Source organism: Myodes glareolus, chromosome 6, assembly GCF_982192425.1.
Source record: "Myodes glareolus chromosome 6, mMyoGla1.1, whole genome shotgun sequence".
Lineage (NCBI taxonomy): Eukaryota > Metazoa > Chordata > Mammalia > Rodentia > Cricetidae > Myodes > Myodes glareolus.
The window spans coordinates 86,920,263-86,934,073 of NC_142031.1; the positions used below are offsets into that span (position 1 = coordinate 86,920,263).

At 45.7% G+C, this 13,811-nt stretch overlaps 1 protein-coding gene and 1 long non-coding RNA gene across 2 annotated transcripts; one reads left to right on the forward strand and one right to left on the reverse strand.

Moving 5' to 3' along the window:
- Positions 1–896: 896 nt before the first annotated feature.
- Positions 897–2,138, reverse strand: LOC148121881 (uncharacterized). Its single transcript, XR_015738155.1, has 2 exons — positions 2,018–2,138; positions 897–1,171 (listed from the first exon to the last, which is right to left on the reverse strand). It is a non-coding gene; the product is annotated as an uncharacterized LOC148121881 (long non-coding RNA).
- Positions 2,139–2,662: 524 nt separating this feature from the next.
- Positions 2,663–13,523, forward strand: Cox7a2l (cytochrome c oxidase subunit 7A2 like). The gene is made up of 3 exons (XM_048416197.3): positions 2,663–2,822; positions 11,274–11,405; positions 12,708–13,523. Exons 1-3 carry the CDS (start codon positions 2,751–2,753, stop codon positions 12,846–12,848), a joined length of 345 nt encoding a protein of 114 aa, XP_048272154.1. The 5' UTR covers positions 2,663–2,750; the 3' UTR covers positions 12,849–13,523.
- The last annotated feature ends 288 nt before the right edge of the window (positions 13,524–13,811 follow it).

Consider the following 13,811-nt stretch of genomic DNA (forward strand, 5'->3'; position numbering starts at 1 on the left):
TGGTCGCTGCCCCTCAGAATAAGGTCTGGGGACAACCTGAAGGCATATTCTGAGAAAGGAAGATGTCCGCTTTGGGTGTGCAATCACAAATGAGGACAGCACTTTAGTGCTGTTGGGGCGTGCTGCATTTTATTTGGGAAATGAGGGGAAAGAATCCTTCCATGATCAGCCACTCCATGTGACATCCCAGCCCACACTCTGCTACTGACATTTTATCTCCCACTGAACAGCCTGGCTGTTGTAACATTTTCAGGATTCTTAAATTATGTCTTGCAAGATCTAAAATCAGAAGGCAGGGACTTCAAGAAAATAACCAGTGTTGACAGGCACCTTTATATTTCAAGAAGCTGCTACACCTTAATGCTGCTAGAAGTTGGGGAACATTCTCTCCCACTTCTTCCAAAATATGTCCAGAAGATAGGAGGGGGGTAAGGACTGTCCGGAACCATTCAGTTTTCTTTTTCTAGATAAATCTAGGGACAAAAACCTTTTCTTCCACCCAATATTGCTAACAAGCTTATTATTTTTCCTTAGGACAAAGCGTTTCAGCATATGTTTAATCTAAAAGAAATTAGAGCAGTGGTTCTCAACCTGTGGGTCGTGACCCCTCAGGTCCCACATCAGATATCTTGTATATTCTTGTATATTGAATACTCAGTATTTACATTATGATTCAGAACAGTAGCAAAATTACAGTTATGAAGTAGAACCAAAATAATTTTATGTTTGAAGGTCACCACACCATGAGGAACTGTATTAAAGGATCACAGCATTAGAAAGGCTGAGAACCACTGAATTAGACCAATCAAGATGTGACCATGTTAACTAAGGAACTATGATAATTAAACTTCTTATTTATAGGCTAGTACTGTAGAAAAGTGAAAGGAACAACAGGCTAGGTCACAAACAGCATACGCTTTATAATTTCCTGAATGGTTGAGTATCAGACCACGGACGAGGAAGACAGAGTAATGATGGCTTCTCCTTCAGGGAGGAGACAAATGAGGTTCCAAAAAGGGTCCCGATGAGGCTCAAATCATGCAGCCATGGAGACACTGGAACTCAAACTGAAAGTGCAATTTTTCTTTTAACATTATACCATGGCTTTGAAAAGGCGACTTGATTGGTTTACCATTAGAAGCTGCAGTTTTTGCTGTTCGTGGTATGGGAGCTGCCGAATACAAAAACAGCATTATATCAAGTGTATACCTTGCTAGTGTATATCCTGGCTCTAGAGTGCTCAGCCTCGATCCTTGTCTTTGTGGAATGGACTTATATCTATTTATCTGTAATACAGTGCTTTAAGTACAGAATCTTGAGCCCGATGACTAACTCTGCCACTAATTGCTGACCTCAGCAAGTTGCTTCCTTTTACCGGGTCTTATTTTCCTGTGCTGTAAAAATAGAGATGGCCACAGTATCTACTTCATAGAGTTGTTGTGGAGATTCAACACATTTGTGGAAAAGTCTGTGTCGAGCTTAGCACAATCTATCCATTAGGCAACTTACATTTAAAATGTCGTATGCATAAACCTACAATGAGTGTGCCAAAACTTCTGCTTAGATGATAAAGCTAAAAGCTTGCTCCATCCCTGGAGAGTAAGAAATCAGTACACTCCTTTTATAAAGTTTTTGACACACAGTGGAAGCTAAAACTACCCCACACTGCACTGAGTGCTACGATAACCGTTAAGCTGGAACTGCACATCTTTCCAGCAGACGGTACAGATCTCACAAGTGTTTCCAGACCACTGCAGTTGTTTATCCCAAAGAACAGAGAGACAGGAAAGAGATGAGCATCCAATCCCCATAAACGCAGATGACAGTAAATTCTCGCTCAGAAATTTGAAAATGTACACATAGGTGCCTTAAGTTTAGGTTAAGTGTATGCCCTCTGCACAAATCCAGTTAAGTTTCTCCCCCCCCCCCCCCCCCCCCCCGTCCCTGTCTCTCCTCTCCCTCTCCCTTTCCCTCTCTCCCTTTTCCTTTCTTGATATTCAGACAGGATTTAGCTTACAGGCGTTGTTGCACTCGCGTCCGGCTCCAAGAGGTAGTTCTTATATTAACTGAGGTGAAATTGCTAACAACTCTCAACAGATACTAACTCTCAACTGGTGCTGGACCTGGACCCAGAATCCAGACCCCGCCCCAGTGCCAGGTCCCTCCCTAGTACCAGGCCCCTCCCCAGCGCAGACCACGCCCCAGTGCCAGACCCCTCCCCAGAGCAGACCCCGCCCCAGTGCCAGGCCCCTCCCCAGCGCAGACCCCGCCCCAGTGCCAGGCCCCTCTCCAGCGCAGACTCCTCCCCAGTGTCAGGCCCCTCCCCAGCGCAGACCCCGCCCCAGAGCAGACCCCGCCCCAGTGCCAGGCCCGACCTAGAACCCGCCCTGTCTTTCTGTGGTGCTCTCGGCTGCTGGCTTGGTCCACAGGACGCTTGCGCATTTATCAAGGCGTCTTGGAACTGCCCTTCTTTAAAGTAGCAACAAAGAGACGCCTGAGTTTTAGAAAAGCCTCAACACGGCCTCTTTTCGTGTTCTTTTAGAGGTCTTTTTTGTTTCACTGTCTTGAGAAAGTAGTTTGTTTCCTTGACATGGTTTAAGAGAACATGTTTTCAGTCAGGCGCTTCCTGGACAGTCTGCATCCTGGCTCAGGGTCCCTACGCCAAGCTTTGGGCGGGCCAAAAAGGAAGCGGGGTCCTTCTCTAGGGCGGTCGCACAGGCAGTGGCTGTGTGAAGCCGGGCTCAGGCAAAATGTACTACAAGTTTAGCGGTTTCACGCAGAAGTTGGCTGGAGCTTGGGCTTCGGAAGCCTATAGTCCGCAGGTACGAGTTGTACCGCGCCGCCTCTGGCGGGAGAACGGCGTCCCGAGGCAGGCAGTCGCGGAGTCCGAGCCGGAAGAAGCTTCTGCCGGCCGATCGGTTCGGTTTGCTGGTGTCTCCTGGTACTTTGCCACACTGCCTTGTCTCTAAGGCATCTCTGTGTTGTAGTCCACTCTAGGCAAGGTTTGCATGGCACAGAAGTTCGGTCTGATACCCTGATTGAATCAAGGTGACCCCTGGGGTGGCTGCCTGTTTAAGGTGGATTTTTCGAGAAAGTCTGTGGTGCACAGAATGTAACTTGAATTCGTGTTTCAGCTCTCCCTTGTTGATGTGGTCTTTGTGGCTCCCTTTTGTTACCAAATGGAAGAAATGGAAGGGCGGGATTGAGACTCTTGCTTGTAAGGCGGATTTCTTCTGTACAAGGGAAAGCGTGGGAAGTTACACGCAAAGAGGCTTACACTTTCATTAATTACTAAGTAACAGTCTTTGACCATTGGCCGAACTGACATTCAGGTCCTACTTAGAGCTGACCAATGCTGTTTCCTTCTTCAGCCTCGGTGTTGCGAAAATGTGGTAGTTTAGAGCTCCATTCACATTGGGTTAGTGCTGAATTTAGCAGCCTTAGTTTTGTGACTTGTAACTTTTTGTGGTGAGCCCTTTTTAATTCCGGGCAGCATTGATTTGAGTTAAGTGCGGTATGTGTCAAGAGAGCAGCCTTTTTGGCAGATGGTGCTGGATACATGCTATATATTCTCCAGAAGCTGACGCTGAATCATTGCTCAGAGTAGCGCGAGAAAGCTTGGTGGAACACGAAGCTGGAAAACCTTGATTAGAGTAGTAAGTGACCCGTCTAGGCTGTAAAGAAAATACTCCGTTATTATTGCCTCTTTTCTCCCCCTGTGGAGCACTGCATTGGTTAGGGGGAGAGAGCTAAAGCATGGCTTCAATACAAGATTAGATGTACTTTCAGGATAAAGGAGGCCAAGAAGGGCAGAATTTACTTTTAGGGGAGGGCGAGGAAGAAGAGTCTTCAGCTTCTGATGCCATGTCGTGTCTGGTGGCAGCTGAATTTATGAATATGTCTGTTTCAGCCCATGTTTGGTGGGTAGTAGAAGGAGAGATCATTCAGGAAGTACAGAAGGAAGAAAGAGACTGTCTTTCCATTACAGACAAGTGACAGGAAATGAGGAACAGTCCAAGGTCGGAAGGGGAGCTAGTGTGGTGTCAACTGAAATCCAGTGTAATGAGTTGTAAGGGAAGAGTTGCCTGTACGTGATCCGTTTCTTGTACAAAAGATGTAGCGAAGTGCTATTTTCGTTGTATCTTCTTCTATAGTGTGCTTTCAGAGCACAGATCATGGTTAGGGAGATTTTGGCATGCATATGCCATGTAACCCACTCCTTTATTAGTGTGCAGATCATTAATCATATCACCTTTAGGAAGGTTTCACATATTCTCTCCCTATTAGAAATCCCTATCTGCCTTCCCATTTTGGCGTTTATCGCTGTAAATAGTTTTGAGCCCTTTGTAAACCCCACAACATGTACCCTCCTGTGTAAGGCTGATTTTAATTGTACTTTTGAGGTTCCTTCCGCTAGCATTCAGGCATTTACACTGTTCTGCTCTCAGGTCTTAGCAGGACCCAGCAGCAGCAGCACTGTGGCTGATGGAGCCACTAGTGGAGCACTCTCGCTGTACACACACTACATCCCCTACAAAAGGCGAGCCTTTCCCTCCCCACTCTTTCCTTCTGCTCCTCCCCCCCAGTAAACTTCCCACGTAAGTTCTGTGACTTTGTGGTACCCTTTGACTCCAACCCACCAAGGTTGCCTCCCCGCTGCTGCTAAACTGTTAAACCTCACGCTACGTATATGAGTGTTTCATCTTATAAATATGTCACTCTCTTGTAGTGGTTGTAGATATGGTTGTTAAAATATTTTATTTTTTATATGTAAGGGTGTTTTTATCTACATGTAAGTCTGTGTTCCTTGTGATTGCTTGGGGCCTGCAGAAACCAAATCCCCTGGAACCAGACTTAGAGACAATTGTGAACCACTGTGTGGGTGCTGGGAATTGAACTTGGGTCCGCTCCAAGAGCAGCAGTGCTCTTAACCGCTGCGCCATCTCTCTAGCCCTGTAGATAGGCCGTTAATAGAGCTAGCTATAGCATGTACCCTATTGTTTCAAAGGACAGAGTAAAAATTCTCTAAGTGGCATTGAAATAAATTGACACCCAGAGCAGGGATTACCTAAAGGTATTACCTAAAGGTGATATAGACAGGACTTTCAGAGTTTTGGTATCCCTTGAATTAGATTTCACTCTAGTACTAGAATTTCTAAGTTACTTAAAGCTTCTATTTTTATAGTTCTGGGTATCGAACCCAGGGCCAGACAAGTGCTTTGCCATTGAGTTGCATCTCCAGCTCATTTAAAGTTTTCTTAGGCCACGTTGAAAGAGGCAGTTTTGGGTAGGCAGTATATGAATTGTGGATTCAGAGTGACTGTGGGGCACACGACCACAGATAGTGCTAGGGAAACCAGGAGTGGAAAACTGGCAGGTGTTTCTCTTCAGTAAAAGGGTTTACACCCATTTCTGCCCAGAAAGCTGGGAATGAATGTAGTTAATAACCTGGTGATCCTTTGTTATCTGCAGGGCCAGGCTTCGCCTGAATCCCCCAGGCTATTAGGCTTATCCCAAACTTCTGGGCATTATTTCTCAGTCAGTGGAACCCATTCTTGTAAAAGAGGTCATAGGTACTTTGCAAAAGACATGCAGTCATGCCTTAATCTTTGTTGTGATAATTGTCACGTGGAAACTTTCCCAAAGTTGTTCTGTGCTTAAATATGTCAAAAGTAAACTGCTTGGGTCAGACTCCGCACCAGCTAAGTGGTGTTGAGCCACATTTCCTTCTTGCCTCACTCTGATAGCTCCTCGGCCTGCTGTAGCATTTGCAGGAACCCCCCGACAAGCTACTGCCCCCAACGTGGTGTTCTGATTCTGATAATTAGTAGCATTTTATCTTCCTTTTGTGTCCACAGTGCACTGTAAGATGAAAATGTTTGTACCATTCAGTGTTACATAAAGTGAATAAGTAGCAAGCATTAAATGACCAAATATGGAAATGCTGCTTGTGTAACAATAGCACAGAGATTTGTAAGTCAACTTGATGGCAACTAATTGTTGGGGGCGTATTTTATAGTGGCTGATTAAAAAGCATTCATCTTTCATTTTTGTGATGTGTGCCACAAATAAGTTGAGGCATGTGAAAAAGTACTTGACATTACTAGTCAGTCATTAAGGAAAATCAAAATCAGTACTACTTCGTGTCTGCCGGAATGCCTGTAGTCGAAGACAGACAACAGCTTGTAGAAGTGAACATAGGGAAACCGGAAGCCTACTGCATTGCTGGAGAGAATTTAAAATGGCGCAGCCACTTTGGAATGCAGTTTGGTAGTGTCTTAGTTAGGGTGTTGATTGCTGTGAAAAGACCATGGCCAGAAGCAGCCTGGGGAGGACAGGTTTACCTTTGTCTTCAAGCTCCCCAGTCACACTCCGCCACTGAGTGAAGTCAGAGCAGGACTGAGGCAGAGCCATAGCGCAGTGGTTCTCAGCCTTCCTAACACTGCCACCCTTTAATACAGTTCCTCGTGCTGTGGTGACCCCAACCACCGAATTGTTGCATTGCTACTTTAACTGTAATTTTGCTACTGTTAGGAATCATAATGTAAATATTTGTGTTTTCAGATGGCCTTTGGCGACCCCTGTGAAAGGGATGTTTGCCCTCCAAAGAGGTTGTGACCTGCAGGTTGAGAACCGCTACCACAGAAGAACACTGCTTTCTAGCTTATTCCTACCTCATGGTTTGTTCAGTCTGCTTTTTTTATAGCACCAGGACTACCACCCCAGGAGTGGCACCACCCACAGGCCAATGTTGGGGCATTTTCTCCAGAGGCCCGCTTCCCTGATAACTCCAGCTTGCGTGAAGTTGACGCAAGATTAGCTAGCATAAGTAGTTTCCTAAGGGGCAAAGCAGGATTTTACTATATGACCCAGCAATGGTAGTTAAGAAGCTAGAATGATAGTCTAGGTGTAGGGAGGGGGGGGGGGCTGTTGAGTAAGTTTGACTGGAGGTGAATCATGAAGGCCTATGATAAAATAACTACACTTTATAAGAAACTAATAAGAGGGGGCTGGAGAGATGGCTCAGTGGTTAAAAGCATTACCTGCTCTTCCAAAGGTCCTGAGTTCAATTCCCAGCAACCACATGGTGGCTCACAACCATCTGTAATGCGGCCTGGTGCCCTCTTCAGGCATGCACATAGGTAGGATATTGTATACATAATAAATAAATACATAAAATAGATTGAAAAAAAAAGAAACTAATAAGAGATGGGATGCAGAAAGTTGGGGTAGAATATGTCTCTTATTGATGAGTGGCATCCTGGGGGTGAGGAAGGCGTATTCGAGGCGACATGTGAATGGGCATGCTTTCCCTGGAGACCAGGAGCTCCCGAGTGGGTTGATAGTGATTTTGAGACATTTGGAGTGTGAGGTGGCAAAGGGACATGGTGAGGATGTCCAGCTTCAGTTAGATAGGATTTGAGCCACTGAAGATTTCATAAATCAGAGGTGAGCAGATTGATAGGTTTCTAACATTTAAAACTGGGTTTTTAAAATTTATTTGTGTGTGAGTGTTTTGCCTGCGTGGATGTATGTATATCACATACATGTCTAGTGCCCACAGAAGTCAGAAGGCGGCCTAGAATCCCCTGGAACTGGAGTTAAAAGTATGGTTGTGAGCCACTATACCGGTCCTCAGCCAGAACAACTGCCTTTAACAACTGAGCCTTCTCTTGAGCTCCCCAATAAAAACGTTTTTTTTTTTAAATGGAGATAATTTTTTATCTCCACCTGCCTCAGTCCTAAAAACTAAAAGAAAATGCTGAACCTATCAGTTTCAGGAGGAAAATCAGGTTTACTTTGCCTTTAAGTCTTTCAGCTGGTGGCTGGGGAGGTGACTAACCCATTAGCACTCGCTCTTTCAGGGACCTAAGTGTGGCTGTCAGTACCCAAGTCCTCTGGCTTACTGCCTGTGACTCCAGCTTCAAGGGATGTGATGCTGTCTTCTGGTGTCAGACACCTGCATTCACACATACACGGATGTGCCACCTCTGCCTCCATTCACACACACAATATGCATAATTTAAAAATAAATCTTTTTTTTTTTTAATGTGAGCTGGACAGGCTGTACAGCAGCACTGCCAAACCTGACTGCTCACACTGTACTTAATAAACCTGTTTCCTTTCTTTAACAAGTGAACCCTGTGACCTGGCACAGTGGTGTAATCCCAGCATGGGAGGTAGAAGCAGAGGGGCAGGAGTTCAAGCTCATCCTTAGCTACAGAGTAGGTTCTAGGCCAGCTTGAGCTTCATGAGACCCTGTGTTAAACAAAACACAATTTGGAGCACTTAGAGGCTGGAGGGGCAAGATCAAGCCCTTGTTTAGCATTCTGTGGCCCTGTCTTCAGTCTCCAGGACACATTCCTTCTTTGGACTTTAGCAATTAAAACAGGAAGAATTTAAGTGTGTAAACTGTTGAGAGGTAGGGTTATGTACAGTCAGTATTAAACAGTAAAGCCTGGTTTCGCTTAGGTTAGAGAATCTTTCAGGTGTTTCCCCCTTGCTGCAGGAGTGGAGGCTCTGCCATCACTTTCCAGTTCGTAGGCTTCAGTTAGGAGTCTACTTTTTGTTGAAACTAGCCCTCGTTAGTGCAGTTATGTGTTCAGCAAGTGGGTATGGAAGATGCTGTCTGTTAGTCTTGGGAATATGATCAGTGACGGAAACATGCTAAAATCCTCTTATGGGACTTCTGTTGCACAAGGGGGAAGACAGCAAATAAAGAGGGATGTAGCATGTTGGGTGGCTGAGTGCTGTGGAGAAGGAGGCATGAATGAGGCTACTGGGCTGACTTGTTTGCAGGGTTGGGAGGGGTGCGCACAGTAAAAGGGCCATTAGAGCCGGGTGTGGTGCTATAATCCTATCACTTGGGAGGCAGAGGTAATAGAATCAAGAGTTAAGGGCAGCCTGGGCTACAGGTGAGTTAAGGGCCAGCTCATGATACATAAACCTGGCTTAAGCAGCCAAAAGAGTGTTTTGGAAATGTTTCCCAGGGGTGATGAAAATACAAGCCAAGCCATGTAGAAATCTGAAAACCATTCCAGGCAAAAAAATATGCTTGGAGTCCGAGAGGTTTATAGGGGGATGGGGTTGGGTGGGCTTAAGGAGCAGGAAGGGACTGAAATAGGAGACTGAAGAGAAGGGTGTGAACCCTAAAGCTTTTAGAACTTGGGGTTTGGTTCTGGTGGAGCTTGAGTCTCCGGAGTGACTAAGAGACAATAATTCCAAGATCTGGAGCAGCTGAGAGCACTGGCTGTCCTTCAGGGGATTCCTTGCCCTTTTCTGGTGGCAGTCACGGGCACAGGCATGCGCTTGTAAGCCGCTTCCTGGTCTAGCAGCTTTCCGGAAGCCCAGTGCTCCTTTACTGTCTGCCTGGAAACACGGGGGCTGTTGGTTCCTTTAACACTGCTTGGTGATTTATCGCGATGACAGTGAGATGAGGCACCATCATATCCATTCTTTTTATCCGAGGGCCAACAAACTGCGTTAGCAATGGACAGTGTAGTAAAAACAGCTGAGCTCCACTGGGGAGAATGCACAGCTCGTAAGAATTGATAGTAACATTAACAGCCTGTGCTCTGAATTTTTACAGTGAATATATGAAATCGCTTAGAGCTGTCGTGGTGACTGATTCTTGTGCGTGTCTGGTGTAGAGCGAGTGAGGGTCATGCCTGTTGAATGAGTGACCACGCTACCCTAGACAGCCCTTCCTGTAGCAGACCAGCTGTACTTCAGTGCCTTTGTTGGTAGGTTTTGGTTTAGAATTAATGCCTGGTTGGTGGGGGCAGCATTAATGTTTCATTAAATATATTTTCATAATTCATTCTTATCCTCCCTCTGTATTGATTTTAGATATCTGATCTTTAGATCTTGTCAGTTACAGATAAATTTCTCTGAGAAGTAAGAACTCCAATGACTGCAAAGGTCAGACTTGAAACTTCTTCCAAACACAGAATTCTAATTTTCCTAGGTAGAATTTAAGGGAATGATTTTACTGGCTTGTAATTCTTAATCTTAAACTTTAGTATCCATACTGTCTGTGTGTGTTGCTTAGCAGCGTTGTACCTTCAGATAAAAATTACAGAGTTCCCTCGGTTTGGGGTTTGTTTGTTTGGGGTGCTGGGGCCGCACATGTTAAGTAGGCACTTTGATATAAGCTACACCCTCAGCCTGCCCTTAGGTTCTTTAAAAAAAAATGCCTTTAATCCCAGGGAGGCAGAGGCCAGCCTGGTCGTTTATGGAGAGTTCCAAGGCTACAAAGAGAAAACCCTGTGAAAAACCAAACCAAAACAACAAGGCAGCCTTTTATTCTAGCACTCAGGAATGGTGGCATGTGCCTTTGTCCCATCCCTTGGGTGGAAGAGGCAGGTGAATCTCTGTAAGTTTGAGGTCAGCTTGGATTATACAGCAGATTCCAGGCCACCCTGTCTAAAAAAGAAAGAAAGAAAGAAAGGAAGGAAGGAAGGAAGGAAGGAAGGAAGGAAGGAGGGAAGAAAGGAAGAAAGGAAGGAAAGAAAAAGAGAGGTTTCTGTTTGTTTGTTTGGTTTGTTTTGTTTTGTTTTTTATTTGGGTGCCTGTAGAATCGAGAGAAGTCAGGTCCCCTCAGGGTTGAGCCACCCTGCATTGAGTGCTAGGAACTGAACTTGTGTCCTCTGCAAGAGCAGCACATGCTTTTAATGGCTGAGCCTTCTTTCCAGCCCCTGTAGTTAATTTTAGAGTAATTGTATAACTTTAAAAAGAGAGCTGTCCTCCTCAGCTAGCACCCTCTCACACTCTGCTGTAAGCAGCCAGTAACTATTGCTAGAATTCTATTCCGCACTGCTATTAATGAAATCGTATAAAGTGTAGCCTTTTGCATCAGAATTTTCTCTCTCTCTCTCTCTCTGTGTGTGTGTGTGTGTGTGTGTGTGTGTGTGGCCAAAGTCAGCCTAGTTCTTAGGAGCACACCCCACCTTATACATAGCACTGGGGCCTGAGCTCAGCCCTTCATACAAGAACAAGCGCTTTATGGACACAGTGCTTCTTGAAGCTCACCTTGGGCCTTGCTTGTCCTTCCTGGTAGAGTTCTTGATAGTTTGCTGTGAGAAAGCAGATAAGGGTGTTTTGTCAGAGGGTTGAGAACTGCCCAAAGGCCTCATAATGCAAGTGATAGAGACCCTCTTCCTTCCCTTATACACAGCAGTGCTGTGTCTGCTATCCCAGCCAGCCTGCCTTCGGAAATAGCTCAGCTGCCCAGACATACTCAGGGCTTGCTGTTGTCTTTTGCTTTTCTGCAGGGGTTAAGGCCAGTGGTTTCCACAGAAGCACCGCCTATCATATTCGCCACACCGACTAAGCTGACCTCCACTGTGACGGCGTATGACTATGCAGGGAAGAACAAAGTTCCAGAGCTGCAGAAGTTCTTCCAGGTGAGCGAAGACCGCAGCAGAGAATTGAAGGGCATAGATGTGTGCATGGGGGGAGCTTCTGAAACCCGAGTTTCATGTTAGTGTTGTCTGCCAGCCTCCTTTTTCCTGAAATAGAACTCTTGCTTTTAGTTTGATCCATTAACTCATAGAACCTGTTTACAGGTAGATGCCAGTAATGGAGGGAGGATGGTTAATTGATCTCATTGCCTTGTAACATGCACAGATTTTCAGATCACTCATGTAGTATGGCTCCTCATAATCACTGTGAGAGAACACAGGAGTGCATGTAATGACACTGAGTCAGCCAGTGCCTACTTAATGTGTCAGACACAAGTGTGTGTGTGTGTGTGTGTGTGTGTGTGTGATCTGCATCTCACATGTGTGCAGAGGACAGAAGAGACTGTTGAATTCCTAGGAGCTGGAGTTATAGGTGGTGTGGGAACTAACCTGAGAGCAGCAAGGGCTCCTAACTGCTGAGCCAACTTGCCAGCTCCACGCAGCGACTTTGGCAGCCAGTTTTCTTCTCTGTTTGGCTTGTTTGATACTACAGTTCACTGTGTTGTTGGTAGAAGTTGGGAGCCCTCTTAGGTAGATCATCAACAGAGAGAAGCCAGAACTGACACTTCAATCTATCTACTTAGATTAGCCAAGCACCTGGTGACCTGAGTGCTGGGAAGTGGCAGAGCTATCACCCAGGGTTGTCACCCCCACAAAAGTATGTTCAGGTTCAGTCTACCCTGGCTATAGAGCATTTTCATGTTGCTCAGTGTAAGTCTTAAATCTGATGAGTAACATCCAAGAGGCTCTTGGAGTCTGTACAAAACTTGGATTAAATATCCTACAGGATTGGATTATAAGTGAGTTTTAGCCAGTTGATGGAAGGAAGGCCTGCTGGTTAGAGATGGACTGGAGCGTCACTAACTGACCGTGTTCTGACTGTGCGCCCCATGATCAGAACCCAACTAACGCAGACGTGCTCAGAACATCCCTTGTACCCCTGCTGGTTCAGCTGCTGGCTGTCTTGCTTTGTTAAAGCTCCCCAGGGCTCTTCTCTTGGTAGCGTAATATAAAGGCCGTAGAAGCATGGACTTTGCTGTATAGTGTTGTCTCAGACCCCGCTGTAGAGAATGGCTTCATACTTAAAGTCTTGAGCCCCGTTTTAAAGGAAGACAGTGACCGTGTTTTGCCACACTCTGGTGCATCACAGTGTCCCATTGTGTCACCTTTAGGGAGTAGTTTCAGTTCAGTCTGTTGTAAAACCTTGTCTGATCGGCCAGCTCATTGTTAATTCTTGCTCTCCAGAAGGCTGATGGTGTGCCCATCCACCTGAAACGAGGCCTTCCCGACCAAATGCTTTACCGGACCACCATGGCGCTGACTATAGGAGGAACCATCTACTGCCTGATCGCCCTCTACATGGCTTCGCAGCCCAAAAACAAATAAATTAGCCTGCTGGGGACTGGTTTACTTTGTAGCACAAACCCTTTGAATTTTCAGTTTTCTGATTTTTTTTTTCCACTTGGGTGGTCTACTAACATTTTTGCAAACAAAGGAAAAGATAAGAACACAAGCGTTTCGGTTGTTTTTGAAATGCAGACGGCCTCTCAGACGTCAGAGCTCATTGGACAGTTAAAACTGTTGTTTGAGGGGTGACGCTGAGCCGTGTTTATGCTCCTGATTTCCCTGGAGGTTCTGGATGGAAGTGGCTCACTGCCTCATTAATGGCAGGCAGCCTGTGCTCAGGGCGTCTGGGACTAGGGCTGTGTCTAAGCAGGAATTCCAGAAGCCTTTCTGGGTTCAGGTGTGACTGAGGGAGGAAGACAGCAGCTGGAGAGGTCCTATGTGTGAAATGAGGGCTTCGAGTTAGCCTTCTGGGGGCTTTTTCCACCTTGCTGTGAAATGTTAGTAGAAGGTATTTGCAATCTGCCTGTTTGTTGGGCAGTTTGTTTCAAAGGGTTATTGCTGCACCCAGCTCCTTAGTGAAATGTTCTATGTCCATCATGGAAAAGAGAATACTTGTCGGTGTTGCACTTTAGACGGCTGGACCACAAATTCTTCAATAATGCTATGGCTTTAAGTCATGATTTATTTGACTGTGGAATAAATAAATGAACAATATTTTGTGTCTCACTCAGTTTTATTGACTGACCTGGAACACACTGTGTAGACCAGGCTGGCCTCAAATTCACTCTGCCTCCCAAGTGCTGGGATTAAAGGGGTGTGCTAGCTTGGGTTAAGATTCTGTTTAAGAAAGAGAAATGAAATAAAAACTAAACACATCTCCCTCAACAGCCTTAAGTGCTTATAAATCCTTGGGGGGGGGTGCAGCACCTCACAAGCCCCTCCTCACTTCCTTGATGAAAACCCAATGTACCCAGTCTTACATTTCCAGGGGGACAGGGGGCA